At 34.3% G+C, this 22,831-nt stretch overlaps 2 protein-coding genes and 1 non-coding gene across 3 annotated transcripts; all 3 read right to left on the bottom strand.

The window, feature by feature from the left end:
• Positions 1-35: 35 nt before the first annotated feature.
• Positions 36-4,126, bottom strand: LOC107759158 (E3 ubiquitin-protein ligase SINAT2-like). The gene is made up of 3 exons (XM_016577029.2): positions 3,776-4,126; positions 1,098-1,484; positions 36-555 (listed from the first exon to the last, which is right to left on the bottom strand). The coding sequence occupies exons 1-3, from the start codon at positions 3,974-3,976 to the stop codon at positions 232-234; spliced, it is 912 nt and encodes a 303-aa protein (XP_016432515.2). The 5' UTR covers positions 3,977-4,126; the 3' UTR covers positions 36-231.
• Positions 4,127-7,249: 3,123 nt separating this feature from the next.
• LOC107759159 (DNA-3-methyladenine glycosylase) lies at positions 7,250-13,675 on the bottom strand. Its single transcript, XM_075253865.1, has 6 exons — positions 13,243-13,675; positions 13,021-13,092; positions 12,174-12,297; positions 9,476-9,546; positions 7,738-7,795; positions 7,250-7,669 (listed from the first exon to the last, which is right to left on the bottom strand). Exons 1-6 carry the CDS (start codon positions 13,558-13,560, stop codon positions 7,506-7,508), a joined length of 807 nt encoding a protein of 268 aa, XP_075109966.1. The 5' UTR covers positions 13,561-13,675; the 3' UTR covers positions 7,250-7,505.
• A 5,216-nt stretch (positions 13,676-18,891) lies between these two features.
• TRNAS-GCU (transfer RNA serine (anticodon GCU)) lies at positions 18,892-18,973 on the bottom strand. The gene has a single exon. It is a non-coding gene; the product is annotated as a tRNA-Ser (tRNA).
• Between the last annotated feature and the right edge of the window lie 3,858 nt (positions 18,974-22,831).

Below are 22,831 nucleotides of genomic sequence, written 5' to 3' on the forward strand. Positions count from 1 at the left end.
TTTTTTCCTATTAATTGGTAAGAAATAACCCAAAGAAGAATAAATTAACTTTATTTCATGCAAATTAGGTAGTGTATACCTTTTACATCAGAGTAGAGTATGACTTATATGCTATCTTCATAAGAGATCCTGAGCTGATATATGATACACAACATATGCAAAAAGGCAAAGGATAACATACTTAAGAGCTCACTGTACAATTAATTGCCTAGGCACTACTAATTAACTTCTCTAATGCTCCTTCCATATACGACCTGTGACTTTCAATGTAAGCTCTTGTCCATTATTCCCACCAGAAAAGAAAAGTGCCAAGCTTCTTGGAATAATAAGTCCATCTTGACAGTCGCGAACTTTTCTGTGGCTGTCTCGGATACTCCTAGGAATACCTTGCCATGTCAATTTACGCCCAAAACCACCAACTTCTAGACTATACTTGAACATTTTGGCTTCATTGTCCTCGCCCATAAATCGTAGAAAGGCCATGTAAACTGGTGTCATACCAAGTGAAAATGCCTCAAAGTGCAAGCAGAACTGTTTTCCATAACAGTCGAAAACCTGCATTGTGTAAAAGATGTCATTGTGCAATCTGGGAGTCGTAACATAGAAATGTAAGGCTTTTATAATGACTCAGGCTCAACTATCAAGGTATTGTCGCTCCGACCTAGCCTTTGAGGCCTCAGTGTTTTGTCCCCTTGGAAGTTAACGCAAAGGGTGCCTCAACTGTTAAATTCCTAAACTCACCCTTTTTAGGCTCCTAACTTTTCCCTCTCATTCCAATGTGGAATTTGCCTAAGGCAAGCTTCACAAATCACAACGGACCCCCTCGAGTTCAACCATTAGCACTCCTTTGGGCTGTTATAGTCTTTCTTTAAACACGAATACAAACATTCACCAACAAATCCATAAAAAGAGAAATAGTCTATTTTCCCCTGAGAGATGAAAGGTGCCAATCTTTTTTAAACTGACTAATAAGGAAATAGTGCTAATCTTTTTGAAACAGAGGGAGTAGCATTTTGAACATCATCAGTTGGAAAACAAGGCATTTGATACATTAAAACAGCATTTACCACTAACTGTTAAAAGTAGCAGAGACTTACTGTGAGCATCCATATTGCATTGTCAACTTCCTCTGGATTTGATTTGACATATCGATGATTGAAGGTACATCCAGTATGCATGTCAACCTTGTGGTCCTCCTTAAGATGTAACATGAGTGTTGGAATGTCCCCTTTTATGGAGCACTCTGATCCAGCATATGGACAATGGTAAGGCCGAAATTTACAACGTTGTTCATGTTTGAGCTTCCGATAGTAGGGTAATATTTTGTGACAGCCAAGATTTTGATGTCTGCAGGGCAATTCCAATGATTCTGCCACTTTCTCCAAGGCTAAACACCTTATGTTTCCAAGTTCAACTTGGCAAGTAGGGCAGAAATTATGTGCTCCAGTCTTGCAGTTGGTGCATAGCGTATGGCCATTTGGACACTACATGGATTATATAATATGAGATACAAAGATTGGAATACAAAATACAAGTGCTTATCTATCAGCAAATAAAGCTATATTTATAGGTCTTCTACAAGCAATCTGTTGTAGAAGTAAGAAACTTCCTCATTATAGGTGATATCTAGAGTTTGTTCAACAGTTACAACATGTTTAGAGCTTATGTCTATACCAGTAGTAAAATACTCCCTTGTGAACTTATTCGCTTTTGGTCCTTGCCAAAAAAGAATGACCATTTTTCATATTTGGAAATAATTTACCTTTATGGAATAATTTATAGTCACACAAAATATATGTGCCTTATTTTTATTACTTCTTAAACTCTGTACCTAGTCAAGTAGGTTACATAAATTGAACAGAAGGAGTATATATGTTTGTCAGTTGGAAATTCAACAAAGAAACAGAGTTTCAAAATTTACCGCTTCCGCACTCAGGTGGATACTTTGGAAAGAAAGAAATTGGAGAAATCTTGCAAATTCTTATTTTAGCCACATATAAACACTCTTTTGTATGCTCTTGGATTACACTTAGTATCCTACTTGTATATGGAGACAGGATTTCAAGTTTATGATTCGGGATTCTAATCGTTTTAAGTTAGTGGATTTTAAATTAATAATTTAAATATGTTTCAATGAATTTTTTAAGACAAATACAAAGTTGGAACCAAAGCTACTAAGTTCGGCCGAACCCGCTCCCCGTACTCTAGCTCCGCCCCTGACTGTATAGATGACCGGGTTCTGTACAGCTATAGTATCTTAATGTGATGTGTTAACCCCAGAATATCCATACTATGCCACAACTATTGTTATAAACCTAATGTGCAGTTTCATAGTGTAACTTCAAATTGTTAGGTGTTTGCTATAATTTTCTTATCATATTTGATTTTCTTATTTGTTGAAGGAAAGAGCAATATAATTACCTTAATTGGGTTTTCCTTTTTGTAGAAGGAAATTATAATTCTCCTATACTTGGCTAGTCTTTTTTCTTGTAGGAAAAGGTTTGGAGTTCTATAAATTGAAGATTCGTCCTTCTCATTCAGTAGCATCCACAATGTAGTCATAGGGGCTTGAGAGTAGTATTTAGGGGGAGAACTTTACGGGACAAGTGTTAGTGTGTCACTTGTGTTTGCCTCTTCGTGAGGTTGTTCTCTCGATATTTTGTACTCTCTTTTTATATAGTGGATTGCTCATCTCCGCGGTGGACGTAGGTTAATTGACCGAACCACGTTAAATGTTTGTGTCTCTTTTGGTATATTTCTCCTTTGTTGTATGATTTATCGTCGTTCAAGGTTTGCTTTGCTAGCTTCCGCATGACACCTGCTTTTTACGGTCCTAACAAGTGGTATTAGAGCGAGGTTCAAGACAGGTTCATCTTGGCGGGTTCAGTTCTAGCCGCAACATATTTGACGATAATCGTGATTTTTGTCTGAGAAATTTGACGGGTGTGCTACGCACGTTGAGACAAACTTTGTGGTGGAGATTTGGAGATGCAACCTGTTGAAGGCTTTGTGAAGAAGATGGATCAAATTTATTTTGTCAAAAAATTCCGGCCAAGGGAGAGAATTGTTAGGTGCTTGCCATAATTTTCTTACCATATTTGATTTTTCTATTTGTTGAAGGAAAGGACAATATAATTACCTTAATTGGGTTTTCCTTTTTGTAGAAGGAAATTATAATTCTCCTATACTTGGCTAGTACTTTTTCTTGTAGGAAAAGGTTTGGAGTTCTATAAATTGAAGATCCGTCCTTCTCATTCAGTAGCATCCACAATGTAGCTATAGGGGCTTGAGAGTAGTATTTAGGGGGAGAACTTTACGGGACAAGTGTTAGTGTGTCACTTGTGTTTGCCTCTTCGTAAGGTTGTTCTCTCGATATTTTGTACTCTCTTTTTATATAGTGGATTGCTCATCTTCGCGGTGGACGTAGGTCAGTTGACCGAACCACGTTAAATGTTTGTGTCTCTTTTGGTATATTTCTCCTTTGTTGTATGATTTATCGTCATTCAAGGTTTGCTTTGCTAGCTTCCGCATGACACCTGCTTTTTACGGTCCTAACACAAATTGCAACCCAAATTTTTCTAGGGGAAGTCAGCAAAAGCAACCCCTTGTAAGTTACTATGTTGAGTCATTCATCTGCCTAAGCCTTGGTCGACAAAGTCACCCGGCAACTGTACAGGTGTGAGACTAGACGTTAAAACAGTCTAGGTGTGCGCAAGTTAGTCCAGACACAACCGTTATAAGAAAAGAAAAGAACAACCACATAAAGAGTACTAACCTGGTAAACTGGAGGATACAAGGACCTTGTGCAGATTGGGCACTCAAGCAACTCATGAACACCATGAATTGAAGACTTTCGAAACTTTTCACCTAGAAATGTGATACTTTTCTCTAGCTGTGTATTTGTTGTGTCACAACTTGTAAAATTTGGCCATGTTTCTATAATTTCCTTGCGACTAGCACCACCTCCAGGAGCCATTCTAAACTTGGATGATATACTTGTATTTGCACTACTTAAATAGCCAAAGATTAAACACTGTAAGTTGCTGACTTGGTGAGTCTAGTCTCTGGTCTCTATAGACACAGTTGAAAGACTAGAAAATCAAAGGGAGGAAGCAACGTTAAAATTACGCTAAGAATACCATATATACTGGTGCAAGTTCAGATGCCCATTTTGACTTAGTTTTTTTGTGGAAAAGACAAAAAGAGAGAAACAGTGAACCAGTAATTATTGAGTGGGGACTTTAGTCTGCTATTTTTTTAATTAGCTCGACATGTAATTTCTCATCCTTCTTGTTTTTTCTCATTTGGGTAGATGAGGTAGGTACAACTTTGAACTAATTTAGACCAAATAGATTCTTTCAACAACCTAATCACAAAATAAAAAATGAGCTTTTTAGATTATTGATTATCTCAAACTCAAAGAAACAACAAATGACCAAACACAAACTCCAAAGTATACAACAACACACCCAGTATTATTCCATACCATAAGGTCTGGAGAGGATAATGTGTACGCAGACCTTACCCCTATCTTGTGAGGACCGAGAGACAAACTCCAAAGTATATTAGCTCAAAAAGTATTTTAGATGCATTCATCTGTATACACTTAATACCTCCACTCGGCAAAAAATGTTTTCAGAATAAGAAGACTTGAACCAGGCCTAAGGAGGCAAAATTTAATGTTGTAGAGTAAATTATTTAGCAGCCGGATTCAGAATTTGAAGTTTATGAATTCCTATAGGCCATAACGATCTTAAGTTAATATACAATAATTACTGGATTTACAGTCAAATATATATAAACATTTAATGGATTTCTTAATATATATACAAGGTTTGAGCAAAAAAAGCTATTGGGTTAATATTAACCCATAAGTTACTAGCTACATCCGCTTCTGCTCTCTGCTTGCTACCTCCACCAAGCGCAGGTTTCGGTGTACTTTGAAAATGCTGATTTCTTATGATTTTAAACTACTTTATTAACTGCTAGACCACACGTTTGAGTGCATTTTTTTTTCTTTTCTTTTTTTAATTTTTATTTCTTTTTTGATCTATGAAGTAAGAACATCAGAACTCCATACTTGTTGGGTACCACAAAAACTATAATAATAAAACTGTCATATAAAGACATATACTATATTCACACAGAGACAATTCAATGAATTGATAGCCCAACCAGCAATCATCAGGACCACCCTTTCCTGCTTTCCTTAATCTAAAATTTAGTGTTTTAAATGAAATCAACCAAAAGGACGAAAACTAAAAGGTCCTTTAGATTATTAAGTATTATTTTTTTTTGCTATCTATCGTATGTCCCCTAGGGACCCTTTATTAGTTTTATTTTGTCATCATGCACCTTTCTTTCAATCAACCAATCCTTTTCAATTTTCATGTTTAAAGTTTAAACTCAAAATGGTTTTTTTTGCAGAAAGCTCAGTTGCTTATTCACAACACGCCAATGTGTGTATGTGTGTGTATATATATATTTTTATTTTTTTACTCTTTTTTTTTTTTTTGAAAGAGCAAATAAATAAATGGCACAACTTGATACCTCGAGTGCAAATTTGGAGTTGAGCCGACGGAAGCGGGAGTTGAAGTGAGGCTTGACTCTCAAGTCATTCCCAAGAGGGGTAGTTTCAAGTACCTTGGATCGGTTATTCAGGGGATCGGGAGATTGACGAGGATGTCACACACCGTATAGGGGTGGGGTGGATGAAGTGGAGGTTAGCGTCGGGAGTCTTGTGTGACAAGAAAGTATCACCGTTACTAAAAGGTAAGTTTTATAGAGCAGTGGTTAGGCCTGCCATGTTATATGGAACTGAATGTTGGCCGGTAAAGAACTCACACATCCAGAAGATGAAAGTAGCAGAGATGAGGATGTTGAGGTGGATGTGTGGGCATACAAGGATGGATAAGATTATGAATGAAGATATTCGAGAGAAGGTGGGTATGGCCCCCATGGAGGACAAGATGCGGGAAGTAAGACTCAGATGGTTCGGGCACATTCATAGGAGGAGCACTGATGCACCGGTGAGGAGGTGTGAGCGACTGGCTGTAGTGGGCACGCGGAGAGGTAGAGGGCGACCTAAGAAGTATTGGGGAGAGGTGATCAGACAGGACATGGCGCGACTTAGGATTACTGAGGACATGGCCCTTGACAGGGAATTATGGAGGTCGAGCATTAAGGTTGTAGGTTAGAGGAAACTTGTGAATATTTTACAGCACAATAGAGTGAGACTAGCTAGTTAGGAGTTAGACTAAGAATGTCATTGGTCGTCTATTGATGCAGGGCTTTACCTGCTAGTTTTACTATACCAGCCATATATTTCGTATTTCGTATTCTGTATTTTATATCTCTTATATTGCTATTATTTTATTATGCATTTTTATGGTACTAACATATCGGCTCCTGTTGCTTTTCTTTTTGAGTCGAGGGTCTCCTGGAAACAGTCTCTCTACCCTTCGGGGTAGGGGTAAGGTCTGCGTACATATTACCCTCCCCAGACCCCACTTGTGGGATTATACTGGGTCGTCGTTGATGTTGTTGTTGTTGTGATAAGTACGTGAACGCTATCATGCATAAATACATTGAGAGAAATGAAAAGGTGAACGAATGCTTGTGATAGACTTCCAAAGAAATTGGGATCCTTACCCAAATAGACAGTATACGTAAATTATCCATTAATTATATACGATTACAAATATTTATACATAAATTAAACATATGATATACATCTTTAGGATTTTTTTAGGGCGGCGATTTAAGTTAGTCCGTCAAAAGGGAAAAAGAAATGTTATAATCTAACTACGAACTAAGAGCTAAAGAAAGATTTTGATGTATGGATCGAACGGTATACACTACACCTAGCTGGATAACCGACTTATTACAGAGTTGATTAAAAGATCAATTTTAGTGTTTTTTTTTTTTTTGGGTTTCAGAAATTTTAGTTGGTTATTGACTAACAGAAATGATTTCTTTTTCGTGCATTCACCAACAAGAAGCCTAGTGAAATTTCACAAGTGGGGCATTAACCAAAACAATTATCAATGTAAAATAATTAACTTGATAACTTATTAAGTAAAACCATCCAACACAATATTTGCATGCCACATAACCAAGAACATGGTTTTAATAGGCCTCATGGCTTTTGTCTAGTGGTAAGAACGCAACACATAATGTGTGAATTAATCACTTGTCATGAATTTGGATGCTGCAACAGACAAAAGTCGGGTTTTTAAGTGGAGAAGAGTAAAGGGGCAAACTCACTATATATCGATTTTAAAACCATGCACCAACTGGCCATCGGGGATTTCTGGATTATCAAAAAAAACAAAAAATATGATTGTGATAGACCAAGTAAACCCAAATATACACAGAAAGGGGGTAAAAACTGGTAGAAGGGTTTATGAATTCTCTACAATTATAAACAACAGCTCCATTACGTTCTCCATCTTTTTCCTTTTTCCTGCTCTTTTGGGAGGCTATTCAGGGAGCCTGTTGGTGCACTAAAGACGTCTGAGAGTGTTTTTAGGGGCACTGATCCATGAAGAACCGGCAACTGCAAATCTCCACAATGCATTAACATGCTCTGGCAAAGCATATTCTATACCAACTCTTGGACCAACTAGTATATGTTCTGGTTCTGGCCCATCTAAGAGTTCTAAACCGCCTGTCATCATGTGCGGGAGTTTCAGTTAGTAGCTAAAAATTTGAAAGATGGAATCATAGAATGCTTACCGGCAGTATATAGAGCATGGCTAGACCATTCTGTTGATAGCCCTAATGCCTGACCAACCTACAAAAAGACCCCAATTACGCTATCATGTAAGTTTGTGATGACTGCAAATCATTCTATAGGGAAATGAAACATATTCAAGTGATCTCTATTGTTTATGAGTTACAGCCTGGGTCATGATTATAATACTCTTCTTTCAAACGCTTCAACTACTTTACGATACTATATTACTTTTTCTCCTTCTTCTTTTCTCCTTTTTGTGTGAAAGTGCTTCCTCCCAGTACTCATCGCCAGAACACAATTTCTTTTTTGATAAGATCATTGCCAGAACATAATAAAATGTTTTAAGGGCAATCAATGTGGTACTTTCAGCAAGTCAAAAGTCAGAATGATGCTTATCTTCTAATGCAAGTTTGTTCATCCTTGAAACTGTAAATGCTCATGGCAAAATGACCTTAAGGAGTTCAAAGCCTGATATTTTGGTAAACCCCTTTAAGTCACCAGTCTAGACAGGAACCATGTTTCACCTATTACGGGTCCTTATATGCTATTTTCCTATACGAACCAAAGTTGAATCTTAACAAACCTAGCAATAGAACTTACATTTTCCAGGTGTCTTTTTGCACAATTCACTAGAGCTTCTCAAATTGCTCATAATACTACTATGTCTAAGATACGAATTTCTCTCCAGCAGGATACCACCTAGCATCCAGAAATACAGGCAGCGTCTTATTCTGAGAAGTTTGAATTTTGTTTATCTAAATGCAAGAAATGGGTTAAATTCACATGATGAAAAATAGTAGACACATTTTCTCTTCACCATTCTACCAAAATGAAACAGAATAAATCATAGTTTATAAACAAGGGCTGTACGCTTTCATAGATCATTTTCACAGTTGAGATTCACAACAAAGCCCTCCCTTCAATATAGAAAGCTCATGAAAAAAATTCATAACTTGAAAGTCCTGGTCTACCCATCCTGGAGTACCACTTGAGTTGTATTTTAGTTATTAAGCATTTCTTAAGGTTGCATTTCAATTTTACACTTCGCAACTGTAAATTTCAGGTAAAATTTGATTCTACAGAAGATTTGACATACGTAAGTTCTTAGCTAGAGCAAAGTTAGAATTGTTAACAGATATGTTTAGGTTACAATCGGTTGTACAGAGCACTTGACAATAAAGGAAGGCAAATGATACTTATATGATTGCAATTCATTGGACAAGAATATGCAGAATGTCTAATTCAAAAGTTTCATTTGAAACTCGAATTACTCTAAGCTAGTAAATGTTTTCCAGTACAAATCCAACATAGGCTCAAAGTACAGTAAATATGAAGTCCATGCCAACAACAATGCAAAAGGAAGGTTCAGCCAAAGACCTTCAAGACATGTTAGAAGCAGAGGTTTCATGTTAAGGCATAACGTTTTGTTAGCCATGACACATGCAGCGGAACTCTAGAAAAAACAGTCGTACTCGATATCACTTGTACTACTTTTATACATACAGAAGTTTCCAGGGATGCCTGGAGAAGGCAGACCAGTGAATAACAGAGAGACATCAGATAAGAGTCCTTGAAGCAAATAAAATAATCACATTCAAAATAAAATCCAACACAAAGCCAAACTCTTCTGAGGGACTTAAATCAAGTAAACTTTCAGGTAACATTTGCAAAGACATGATCAAGACAATGACATTTAACAAACAGCTTGGTTTAATACTCAAAAAGGTCATAGATTACCTTTCCAGGTCCTGCAAGAAGAATAGGCTTCTCAGTTTCTAAACCCCGCCGCCGCTTAATTGTAGCCAAACCTGCAATGCTTACTCCATTATTAATTAAAACAAAACCCTAAAATAGCATTTCAATCGTTGCTAGTTTGACGAGTAGGGATGTCAAACGGTGCGGTGCGGTTGCGGGGTAAACCCGCATAAACCCGCGAAGATTTCAACCTGTCCTGCCCCCGATCATATAATTTGTTGTTTTCAACCCGCCGCGCATAAACCCGCACCCACCCTGCACCGCTTAAAATTTCTTTATTTTTTTTTTTTTTTTGAATGAATTTGATAGTAAAAATTAAGATTCATAAACTTCTTTTTCATTTTTTCTGAACTAGTATTAATTTAATTTAAACCCAAATCCTATACAAGCACCTCCCTAACAAAACTAAAGTAACAGTGTCTTGACAACTCTATGTATAGGTTGCTACACAGATTTGTATTAGAGGCTCTTGGCTCGTGACACTAGATCGGTGGGATTTATATTGATATTTTATGGATTTTCCGTATTGTTTATCTATTGATACAGAGTTATAATCATGTTAATTTGGCATTAAATCCTATTAATTGTTAATGAATTCTACATAAGGGATTGTGAGTGATGAATTGGTCAGGCTTGCCTAGCATCGTGTTGGGCGCCATCACGACCGGGGATTGGGGTCGTGACAAGTTGTTATCAGAGCCTAGGTTACTAGGTCTCGCGAGTCTTGAGTCGGTTTAGTAGAGTCTCTCATGACAGGTTTTTTGGCTCACTTACCCATGATAGTATGATAATAAAGACATGTTACGTTGGTACTCGGTCGAGTAAGGCACCGGGTGCCTGTCGCGGCCCTTCGGTTTGGGTCGTGACACAAACGCTGCGAGCCTCAATTTAGGCATAATAACCTTTCATGGGATTGAATTAAGGTCCAGATTTGTTGCCTAACCCGCAACTACATAATAACATATATTAATAGTTGGTCATTCATTTTAGATTTCATAGATTAGAAGCACGATTTGGGTACTAATGTTTCTTTGTGTTACCATGTGATAAATCTGTTAATTTGACTCCTGACTCCATGATCAATGTTGTATTTAAGTCCCCACATGCTGTATTTTCGGAATTAGTATTAAGCTGTGCATAAGAGGTGAATTGGGCCAGACCTATAAATGACCCAAATAGGGTCGTGCATATGAGTCTGGATACGTCAGGACATGGGCCATAGAGTATGACCCAATGAAGTTCATATGGACCAACATTTGCTAGCCTTTAATTTTACCATATCAAGTCTTGGTTTATCCTTTTTTTTTCACTATTTGTTTGCAATGTAGGAAGACAAGAGGGGTTGCTCCGATGGTAAGCAACCTCCACTTCCAACCAAGAGGTTGTGAGTTCGAGTCTCCCCAAGAGCAAGGTGGGAAGTTCTTGGAGGGAAGGATGCCGGGGGTCTATTTGGAAACAGCCTCTCTACCTCAGGGTAGGGGTAAGGTCTGCGTACACACTACCCTCCCCAGACCCCACTAAATGGGATTTTACTGGGTTGTTGTTGTTGTTGTTGTTGTTTGCAATGTAGGAAGACTTTTCTAAATTAATGAGTTTTCTGTTTTAGTTTTTGTCTTTTTTAATTACAATTGCTATAAGCTTGGTTGTTTTAACATTATTCCTGTTGCAATGAGTCGTTTGAAAGCTGAAACTTCAATCCCCAAAGCATCAAGAAAGAAAAAGTACAAATAGCTCTGAGTCCATCTTATTTATAAAGGTGAGAAACCATATAATCTAATAAGTAAAATAATATATAGTACAACACTAGTAGACTGTTATAAGCGTCAATGTAAAATTTTGAATCAGTATGTGTTTCATGGCCAAACCCGCAGCCATACCCGCACCCGCCCCGCAACCACAAGTTTTTTTAATTAAAAAATTCAACCCGCCCCGCACCCGCACTGTCACAAACCCGCCCCGCCCCGCCCCGCTTAGGTTCAAACCCGCTCGCACCGCTCCATTGCGACGAATATACTAGTCCAAGAGCATAGAACTTGAAAGGAAGGAATGTCAATGTGACAGTATATCCTTGTTTTCATTTATTACCCAGGCATTAACTCTTGAAACTCCAACGCATGAACCAAATTCAAGACTACTTTTTTAGTGATCATTTGAGGAGCGTCATGGTAAACAGAGGATATTCAAACAGTTACATCCGTTTTTTTCATTCCATTACCATAGCTCTGACTATCTTGATATCACATGATATCAATTAAAATAGACAATTTTTAGTTAATTATTTCAGAAGAAGCAGAGTTATAAAAAATACTAGCTGCTCCAGTAACATTTCACTGGATGCATGTTTTGCTATAACTTTGATATCACCTGATCCGAGAGGAGTATCGACACAAAAAATGCAGAACTGGGTTTGTGGTTTTTTTTTTTTTTTTTTTTGGGGGGGGGGGGGGGGGGGGTGCTGATGCTTCAAAGAGTGAGAAACTGAGGATGCCTCTAGGGAAAATGGAGTACTTAGAGAACTGCATGCTTTGGCTGGCAGCAGGACTAAAGAAATCACATGGAAAATTTAAACTATAAAACATTGGAGTAATTCGGGTTGATCCACTATGAAACAGGAATGGAAAATTTAATAAAAAGAAAAACATAGTATTAAAAACATGAAGTGACATGTAATTCAATTTACCGCTGATGGGAGCACAAGAACGGATCAAAACAGCTGCTCCAACTCCCTCCTTGTCTGCGACAACATTTAGCATCATGTGGAGACCGTAGCAGAGGTACACATATGCATGACCACCAGGACCAAACTATCAATCGCAAGTTATTAGAAAATCTAGAAGACATTCTTCCATATGTTTTGAAATATACTCAAACTCTGATTCAGTTACTAAAGGACAATCTGAAAAGTTTCACATGGTATACTAAATGATGTCTCCAACGCAAGGTCTATTGTGTCCTCCAAATCATGTAGCACCAGACATATCGATTAACAATGTTGTTTTTGCGCAACAGAATTTACGACATTCATAATATCATATCACATGATAAACTGTGACTGCCTGCATCTACTTTACAAATTTGACATACGTGAGAGATAACTTTCAGACGTTCTTATGCAAGACAGAAAGTGTAACTACCAAAGCTCTTTCAACTTGTCCTGTCTTTGGATAAGTATTGTGGCTAAGTTAGTTAACAAGATAAGAGTTGGAAAATTGAAATAAGAACTGTCAAGTGATTCTTGAATGCTTCTACTTATGTAGATTGCATCCAGTACGCTACTATATATACTTAAAATTCCTGAGACAATATCGGGAGTACCCATCTTATGTGATATGTAACTAGATCGTCAAACTATTTCCCGTTATACCCAGCCGATTCTCAAGGACAAAAGGTATAGCATTATATTTTAACAGATAGATGAAAGCTAAGTCTCTACTCCTTCTTTATGAGGAAGAAAGGCCTTGTTATCATCTAGATCGACGTATAATGTAAAGCAAATGACTGAGAAATGTCAGCTTTAAAAATCTTACAACAGGGGCAGTCCTAGCTGTTTTGCCAAATCTACCATGACAAGCTGAATCATCTGGCCTATAAGCTTCCACCTATTAAACAAGTCACCATTTAACAACAAAAACAACCCCATCAATCCTTTTCAAAAAAAAAAAAAAAACCCATCAATGAAAAGACCAAATTCAAGAACCATTAAAGCAGGCCAAACACATTAAATGAAGAATAGCAATAACATTAAGAACCTCAGTTATCTGAAGAACAACATCATCTCTCCTAAGGAACTTGCCAAGCAAACGAGGGGCAAGATCAAGTGCATCAATTTGGTAAAAATCTTGGGTCAAGATTGGATTTTTATCCAAGAAAGCTATAAGGGTATTACTAATTTGAGGGATTGGGTGGTTTTCTTGAGATTCTGAGTTGGGTTTTGAATCTTTTGATTTGTGCTGCTTTTTTACTTTAATGGTTGTGGTTTTGGATGTTGAAGCTCTTGTTTTGGTGGGGAATTTTTGGACAGTAATTTTGTGATTTGTATCATTTTTTAGGCGATGGAGTTTCTTCATTGTATTAACTGGAGAAAGAAATGGCAGACGAACGGGCAGCTTTAAGGAGAACCATTGTATAGGGGCGTTTGCTGGGCGGAAAGAACTTGTCAATTCTCTAATTGGGGTTTTAAAATATTACTACTAATACAAAGTAAACACTTCAATTTTATAATTATATTTTATTTAAGTAATTAAGAAATGGCTGTTGTCTGTTGACTTAGAAGTTAGAAACAGACTTCTGTTTGATCTTTTACATTTATAATTGAGTTAAGTGATAGAGTACATAATAGGAAGAAATTAAAAAATAACCAGATTTACGAGTGATCATTGAAAAATAGCCACAGTTTCAAAAATAATCGAAATTTAGTCATTTTTCATGTAAATATAAATCTGAACGAAAATATTATTCAAAATTCAGAAAATATTCCAGCATAATATACTGGAATTCCAGTATAATATACTGAAGTTATACTGGAGTTTCAGTATATTATACTAGACCTCCGGTATATTATATTGGAGTTTATACTAGAACTCTAGTATATTATACTGGAGTCCCAGTATAATATACTGGACTTCCAGCATAATATATTGGAGTTCCAGTATAATATACCGATCCAGCATAATATGCTGGAAATTCATCCACATGTGCTCCAATCTCCAGTATATTATGTTGGAACTTTCCGTGTGTTGGAGTTCCAGCATAATGTGTTGGAGTTTCAGCATAATATGCTGGAAGTTCATATACAGGTGCATTGATCTCCAGTATACTATGCTGAAACTTTTCGTGTTGCAGCAAAATAATGGCTATTTTTTAATAACTTAGCAAACACTGACTATTTTCAATTACTAATCCGAAAAATGACAAGCCCGTGCTATTTTTACGTACATAACATCCAAATAATAGAAAGAGATCTAAATAAGAGAACTATCTGACTTTTACCTGCAACCCGATCTAAACATTACAATTCACATGGAAATATTCATCGTCCCAAAATGCTCATACCCACCAAAAGTTCAACATATACAACCTCGAAAGCACCAAGCAATGACTCTTCCCACAAGGCAGAAACGAAACACACTGAATAACACAAGGTACCATAACCAAATATAATTATATTGCGGCGTGCAACCCGATCCGACATCATATCGTTACGGCGCACAACCCGATTCAGACATTACAATTCACATGAAAATATTCATCGAGCCAGAATGCTCATACCCACCAAAAACATGTGCATCAAGAAGAAGCATGTATAGTGCATAACCATAAACACAGGGAGACGAATAACATAACGTGCTACAAGAAAAGCAAGCACAATTACGGTGCAATAAGCAAGCCAACATCTCTATATATATATATATATATATATATATATATATATATATATATATATATATATATATATATATATATATATATATACACACACACACACACACTCGAAATAGGACCACTACAGATGTATGAGTAATCACGTGGCCTCACAACTCATCATAGCATAAGAAAGTAACATATGAAGATGATCGAGGCAGGAATAACATCCATTCCGCCCAATAACTCACCCGCTAAAATGCTGCAGAAGAGTAAGAAAACCCGATCTGATGTAGAATACATATTCTCATTAGGCCTACCGATAAACCCAAATCTCATTAGACTACATAAATTTTTTAATGTATCCATATTATAATAACATTAATGTTAGAACCCGCGCGATGCGCGGATAATTTGACAGAATATTAATCTTATAAAATTATCATCTAATATGTCATATTAACTTAATAAATATTAATTGTATTTTATTATTTAATATAGTGTGCAGAAATATAACAAAATCTATACAAAATCAAAGGATACGCATCATATAGTAATCAAATAAATTGATTGTTCCTTATTTATTTTTATTATTAAATTAGCAAGTACTTAGTACTATACATTTACTGATGTGACTTTTCATTAACTTGTCAATTGGCTTAATATTTTGATACTACTTCTCGTTTAATATAATATAGATATATGTTTTCTTACTCTGAAAATATTTTTCTTTTTAAACTTATGTTATAATGTTCAAAATTCTTCAATTGTTTGAATTTATTGATAATTGTTTGAGTGTTATTTATTTATATTTTATTTTTAATTTATCAAAAAATAAATATCATAAAGTTATCTTTATTCCCCTATTTTCATACACTCTTTTCCACTTTAACATTTGATTAGTTTTCTCATTTTGTAGTTTACTGAAAATTTAAATAATATAAGTAATATTTATTTTTACTAAATTATAATTTTGAATTCATCAAAAGTATAAATAGATAAGTTTTTATTATATTTATAAGAAAAACCAATATTTAAATAATTATTAATTTGTGTAATATATACAATATGCTTATCTTATGTATAATATCTTAATAGTATCCTTATATTTTTTATATTTTTTATTATGAAATTATGAGTTATATTTATTGACTAAAATTTCCTACATGAGAAATTTAATTAGTATATACATTTTTACGCTATCGCTTGTAATTCTTTCCTTTTTAGTATTCTTCCCTTATAAATATTTGTTTATTATGATTCTAGTTATGTGTATAGATGCCACTTTTCTCATCATAATTCTAATTATAAGTTTTATATTTTATATTTTTCACAAATTTATAATTTATATCTTTTTTCCCTTGCTTATCTAATTGTATTATCTATTCCTTAATATTATTAAATTGTCATATGGATTGTTAATAAATTACCATTTTAAAATAATAAATTGAATATAGTTTTGTATTACTCTTGAAATTTAACTTGACTTTATCTTGTATGACTTTCTCGTAATTATTTCGATATTTAAATTTATCAGTAATATTTCGAGTATTATTTATTTATTTAATTTTATTAAATAAATTTAAAGTGAGTATAGAATCACATTATATCTATTCTCCTCTTTATACATTAATTTTTGTTCTGTAATATTTTGATATTTTTCATTCTATTTATCTATAATACGAATATTATTGTATTATTTTTTTAAATGGATGGTGTTGAATTAGTTCAAAGGTTAAACAAATATCTTTTAATATATGTCATAAATCTTATACTTTTATTCTATTTTTCAGAATTATTTTATTTTTTAAAATTATCAATAATATTTTTGAGTATTATTTTGATACTTTATTCTATTTCTTAAGGTAATTTATAGTATGATTAGCCTCAAACTATCTCTATTTTTCTCTTTTTATGTATACTCCCAAATTTGAATTGAAAGTTTTTTATTCTTTATTTTTATTTTTTATTTTAAAATATTTTTAAAACCACTCCCAATTTGAATGAGTAGTTTATTTTTTTATATTTTAAATTTTTATAGATAATTATAATAGATTTATATTTATTAATTCAAGTAGAGTAACAATTAATTTAAAATTTAAAATTCAAAAAAACAAATAGTTAGAAAGGTAATTTATTTTGTCACTTGGCTTTTTGTAATTATACCACTTGGGTTAATATAGTGCTTTTGCTTCTCCTATTCTATATAGAAGATTACCATTTTAAAATAATAAATTGAATATAGTTTTGTATTACTCTTGAAATTTAACTTGACTTTATCTTGTATGACTTTCTCGTAATTATTTCGATATTTAAATTTATCAGTAATATTTCGAGTATTATTTATTTATTTAATTTTATTAAATAAATTTAAAGTGAGTATAGAATCACATTATATCTATTCTCCTCTTTATACATTAATTTTTGTTCTGTAATATTTTGATATTTTTCATTCTATTTATCTATAATACGAATATTATTGTATTATTTTTTTAAATGGATGGTGTTGAATTAGTTCAAAGGTTAAACAAATATCTTTTAATATATGTCATAAATCTTATACTTTTATTCTATTTTTCAGAATTATTTTATTTTTTAAAATTATCAATAATATTTTTGAGTATTATTTTGATACTTTATTCTATTTCTTAAGGTAATTTATAGTATGATTAGCCTCAAACTATCTCTATTTTTCTCTTTTTATATATACTCCCAAATTTGAATTGAAAGTTTTTTATTCTTTATTTTTATTTTTTATTTTAAAATATTTTTAAAACCACTCCCAATTTGAATGAGTAGTTTATTTTTTTATATTTTAAATTTTTATAGATAATTATAATAGATTTATATTTATTAATTCAAGTAGAGTAACAATTAATTTAAAATTTAAAATTCAAAAAACAAATAGTTAGAAAGGTAATTTATTTTGTCACTTGGCTTTTTGTAATTATACCACTTGGGTTAATATAGTGCTTTTGCTTCTCCTATTCTATATAGAAGATTACCATTTTAAAATAATAAATTGAATATAGTTTTGTATTACTCTTGAAATTTAACTTGACTTTATCTTGTATGACTTTCTCGTAATTATTTCGATATTTAAATTTATCAGTAATATTTCGAGTATTATTTATTTATTTAATTTTATTAAATAAATTTAAAGTGAGTATAGAATCACATTATATCTATTCTCCTCTTTATACATTAATTTTTGTTCTGTAATATTTTGATATTTTTCATTCTATTTATCTATAATACGAATATTATTGTATTATTTTTTTAAATGGATGGTGTTGAATTAGTTCAAAGGTTAAACAAATATCTTTTAATATATGTCATAAATCTTATACTTTTATTCTATTTTTCAGAATTATTTTATTTTTTAAAATTATCAATAATATTTTTGAGTATTATTTTGATACTTTATTCTATTTCTTAAGGTAATTTATAGTATGATTAGCCTCAAACTATCTCTATTTTTCTCTTTTTATATATACTCCCAAATTTGAATTGAAAGTTTTTTATTCTTTATTTTTTATTTTAAAATGTTTTTAAAACTACTCCCAATTTGAATGAGTAGTTTATTTTTTTATATTTTAAATTTTTATAGATAATTATAAGAGATTTATATTTATTAATTCAAGTAGAGTAACAATTAATTTAAAATTTAAAATTCAAAAAAAAAATAGTTAGAAAGGTAATTTATTTTGTCACTTGGCTTTTTGTAATTATGCCACTTGGGTTAATATAGTGCTTTTGCTTCTCCTATTCGATATAGAAGATAGAATAGATATATTAGAGTACATAATAAGTTTGGATAAACACTATACAAGGAAGTAACTAAAATCAAAAGAAATAGTAGAATGAGGTGAGCGTTGACATTCTTGGCACTGCCCGAAACTATGAATAGGGGGTGAAACTCATCAGACAGGAGTGTCGTCATTCACTTGCATAACACGCAACAATATATATCGTCAAATCCTGCAGAGATCAACCGACAAGTTCAATATTTGATTAACCAAAACAAAAAGGAATTACGTCGCCTGAGGGATTCGAACTCTCGCGGGGTAACCCCACGTACTTAGCAGGCACACGCCTTAACCACTCGGCCAAAGCGACGGATGTTACTCGAAACGGAAACTATTTTAACTAGTCTGCTATCTCAAACAGTCAAAACTTCCAGGGAAATTCATTTCTTCTTTCATTTTTCTTTTCTGCATCTTTCTTTCTATTCATACGTGGCTTCACACAAATAAAATCTTTGCCGGTTAAGATTGGTGCCTCTTGGGATAACCTTTCAGTGGGCTGTTTCTTGTTTTTGTATTTTTTTCATCCAATAATTAGACTGTGTGAGAAAATCTTCGTTTTCGATCTTTGAAATTGCTATTGTCGAGAAATTTCAATATTGAGACATTTTTCCTTCCGAATTGTCACTATCACCCTCTTGTGTTTCTATGTACTTAGACAACATTTGCACATTTAAAATGTATCTCTTTGCATATGATGCCTAGTATTGATCAGTATTTTAAAAAGCTTTTTCGAGACTCGTCTCGGGGCTCGCCCCGGGCGGGCACTAGAAAAACGTCTTAAGGCTCACGTGTGGAGCTTAGTTCTACGAGGCTTATGTCCTAGGCACCCGATTATGCGCCTGAAACACACCCAATGCTCAATACTCGGGGCTCGCCTAACAGTTCCTAACACAAATCATGCGTCGAATTCTCTAATTGGCATTGTCGACACTCAAAATTCCTTAACAAATGAACGACTAAAGTTCTATTCATCCATTTAAATATGAAGATTGAGAGTAATTCAATTTAAGGAGCCATAGTATTACATATTTACGTGTAAGTAGGGTGAATATGAAATGAATATTTCTTCTGAAAATAAATAGCCCAAATTTATATTTTCATTAATTGTAGCTTGTCATATCTTAGTTCTATGTCTTTCAAAATTATCAAACTTTTATTATTTTTTTATTTGTAAGCAATTTTATATTTACTCATAATAAGTAATAATTTAAGTTACAGTACTAATGAAGTTTCCTAATTATTAACTTTAGGGACGTAAACTATGTAGTTTGATAATATTTTTTGTTGTAATATTTTAATTGATTGAAAGATAAGATGTTATAGTTTATTTTCAATCTCATAATAACATTAACACTTGTATTTTTTATAATTATAAAAAAATGCTAGATATTTTATTTTTTATGAGTTATTCTAATCTTTTTAAATTTTTTAAACTTTTAATGTACTTTATATTATGCTATCTATAAATTTATAAATTAAAAATGTCATGACCCGCATTTTCCACCTTCGGGAGTCGTGATGGTACTTACTAATGAAAGTTAGGCAAGCCAATTATTCTGATTACTTAACCTTTTTTATTTTTAAATCCCTTAACAGTGGAGAATAAACATCATATAAACAACAAAAATGATAAAGCGGAAGACTGAAATGTAACAAGTTAATGATAATTCCGATACAGATCTATAACAAAACTACCCAAAATTGGTGTCACAATCTTACAGATTGTCTAGGAGTACTACAAATAAGGGTCCGAAAGATAAATACAACGTTGTCTCTGAAATACATAAAAGAAACAGAATGGAAAGATAGAAGGAGACGCCAAGGCCGGCGGACGCTTGCAGGACTACCTCGGGTCGCCTGAATGGACTGAAGGCAGCAACCTCACTGCGGTCCAAAAGCTGCAGCACCGGGATTTGCACACAGTGCAGAGTGTAGTATTAGCACAACCGATCCCATGTGCTGGTAAGTGCCTAGCCTAAGTGACGAGGCTAGGACCAGACTACCAAATAAACCTGTGTAGTTAAATCATATACAGCGGAAAAATAAAAATAGATATTTACAGTTAAAGATGGGAGGGGAAAAGCATGCTGCGGGGAGTATCAGATAACAACAGAATACCAAAAGAGGAATGTAAAGAAAAAAACCATAATTCAATTGCCAACAAGAATAAGGAAAACAAACACAATATTCACTTTCATTTCCTTCTTGTTGCGGTGTGCAACCCGATCCCAAATCATGTAATTCCGTTGCGGCGTGCAACCCGATCCTATTTCATATAATACCGTTGCAGCGTGCAACTTGATCCCATTTCATATAAACTGTTGCGGCGTGCAACCCGATCCCTTTTCATAGAATACCGTTGCGGCCTGCAACCCGATCCCATTTCATATAATATCGTTACGGCGTGCAACCCGATCCCATTTCATATAATACTATTGCGGTATACAACCCGATCCCATATACAAATCAACATCAATCATAAAAGAATCTCGGCAAGGGAACAAGAGTATAACAACAACATCCCGGCAAGGGAGACAATATCATAAATAATAACATCCCGGCAAGGAAGAAAATATCATAAATAATAACATCCCGGTAAGGGAGAGAATATCATAAATAATAATATCCCGGCAAGGGAACCAACAATGATAATAATCATATTAAGCATGAATAAATCACAACGGAGTCACAACAATTAAAATACGAGACTCACGAGCATGCTTGACACCGACGTATAGATACTAGTCACCATGCCTATACGTCGTGCTCCACAATTAACACATAGCAAATAAGATACAACTCCTAATCCCTCAAGCTAAAGTTAGGCCAAACACTTACCTCGATGGCACGAACACAATTCAAGCCTCAACTACCGCTTTACCTCTTGTTTCCACCACCAATTCGCTTGTATCTAGCCACAAGTTACTTAACTATATCAATAAATGCTAAATGAATTAATTCTAATGCATGAAAATAGGTTTTCCAATGATTTTTCCCAAAAAGTAAAAAATTGACCCCGGGCCTACATGGTCAAAATCCGAGGTTTGAACCAAAACCCAATTACCCATTCACCCACGAGCCCAAATATATAATTTATTTTGAAATCGGACCTCAAATCGAAGTCCAAATCTCCAAAATTTGAAAATCCTAAGTTCTACCCAAAACACCCAATTTCCCCCATGAAAACCCTTGATTTTGAGTTGAAATCATGAAAAAGATGTTATAGATTAAATAAAATGAGTTAGAAATGACTTACCATCGATTTGGAGAAGAACTTTTCTTTAGAAAATCGCCTAAGAGAGTTTAGGTTTTGAAAAAGTTGTAAAAATGGTTGAAATCCCGTCTGAAATTCATTTAGCAGGTCTCTGATGTTGCAATTGCGACCAGGGTTCGCAATTGCGAACCCTTAAGAAACATGCTTCCTTAGCATTTGCGAAGGTATTGTCGCATTTGTGATATCGCAATTGCGATAAAGGTGTCGCATTTGCGACTTCTAACATGTACTGAAGACTTCGCATTTGCGAAGTATACCTCGCATTTGTGAGGTAATGCTGGCCCTGGGTTCTTCGCATTTGCGACAAAATCCTCGCATTTGCGAACCCTGCTTGCATCGTAATTGCGATGCCTGATCTCGCAAATGCGAGATAAGAGGCCAGCTACACACCTGCAACACACCAACAATTCTCCCAAGTCCAATTTCACTCCGTGGCCTATCCAAAACTCACCCGAGCCCTCGGGGCTCCAAACCAAACATGCACCCTAACCTAAAAATATCATACGGACTTGCTCGCGCAATCAAATATCAAAATAACCTCAACAATTACAAGTTTAGCATCAAAATCAAAGGAAATCTCAAGAACTTTCAAAGTTTCAAATTTTACAGCTAAGGTACCGAATCACGTCATATGACCTCCGTTTCTTACCAAATTTTACAGGCTCAACTTAAATGCCATATAAGACTTGTATCGGGCTCCAAAACCAAAATATGGGACAGATACCATCAAATTCAAACATATTCAAATTTCTAAAAACTCTTATAATTTCAGTTAAATATTTTTTTCAAAAATTTATTTCTCGGGCTTGGGACCTCGGAATTCAATTCCGGGCATACGTCCAAGTCCCATATTTTCCTACAGACCCTCCGGGACATTCGAATCACTGGTCCGGG

This window comes from Nicotiana tabacum, chromosome 5 (genome assembly GCF_000715075.1).
Source record: "Nicotiana tabacum cultivar K326 chromosome 5, ASM71507v2, whole genome shotgun sequence".
NCBI classification, from domain to species: Eukaryota; Viridiplantae; Streptophyta; class Magnoliopsida; order Solanales; family Solanaceae; genus Nicotiana; species Nicotiana tabacum.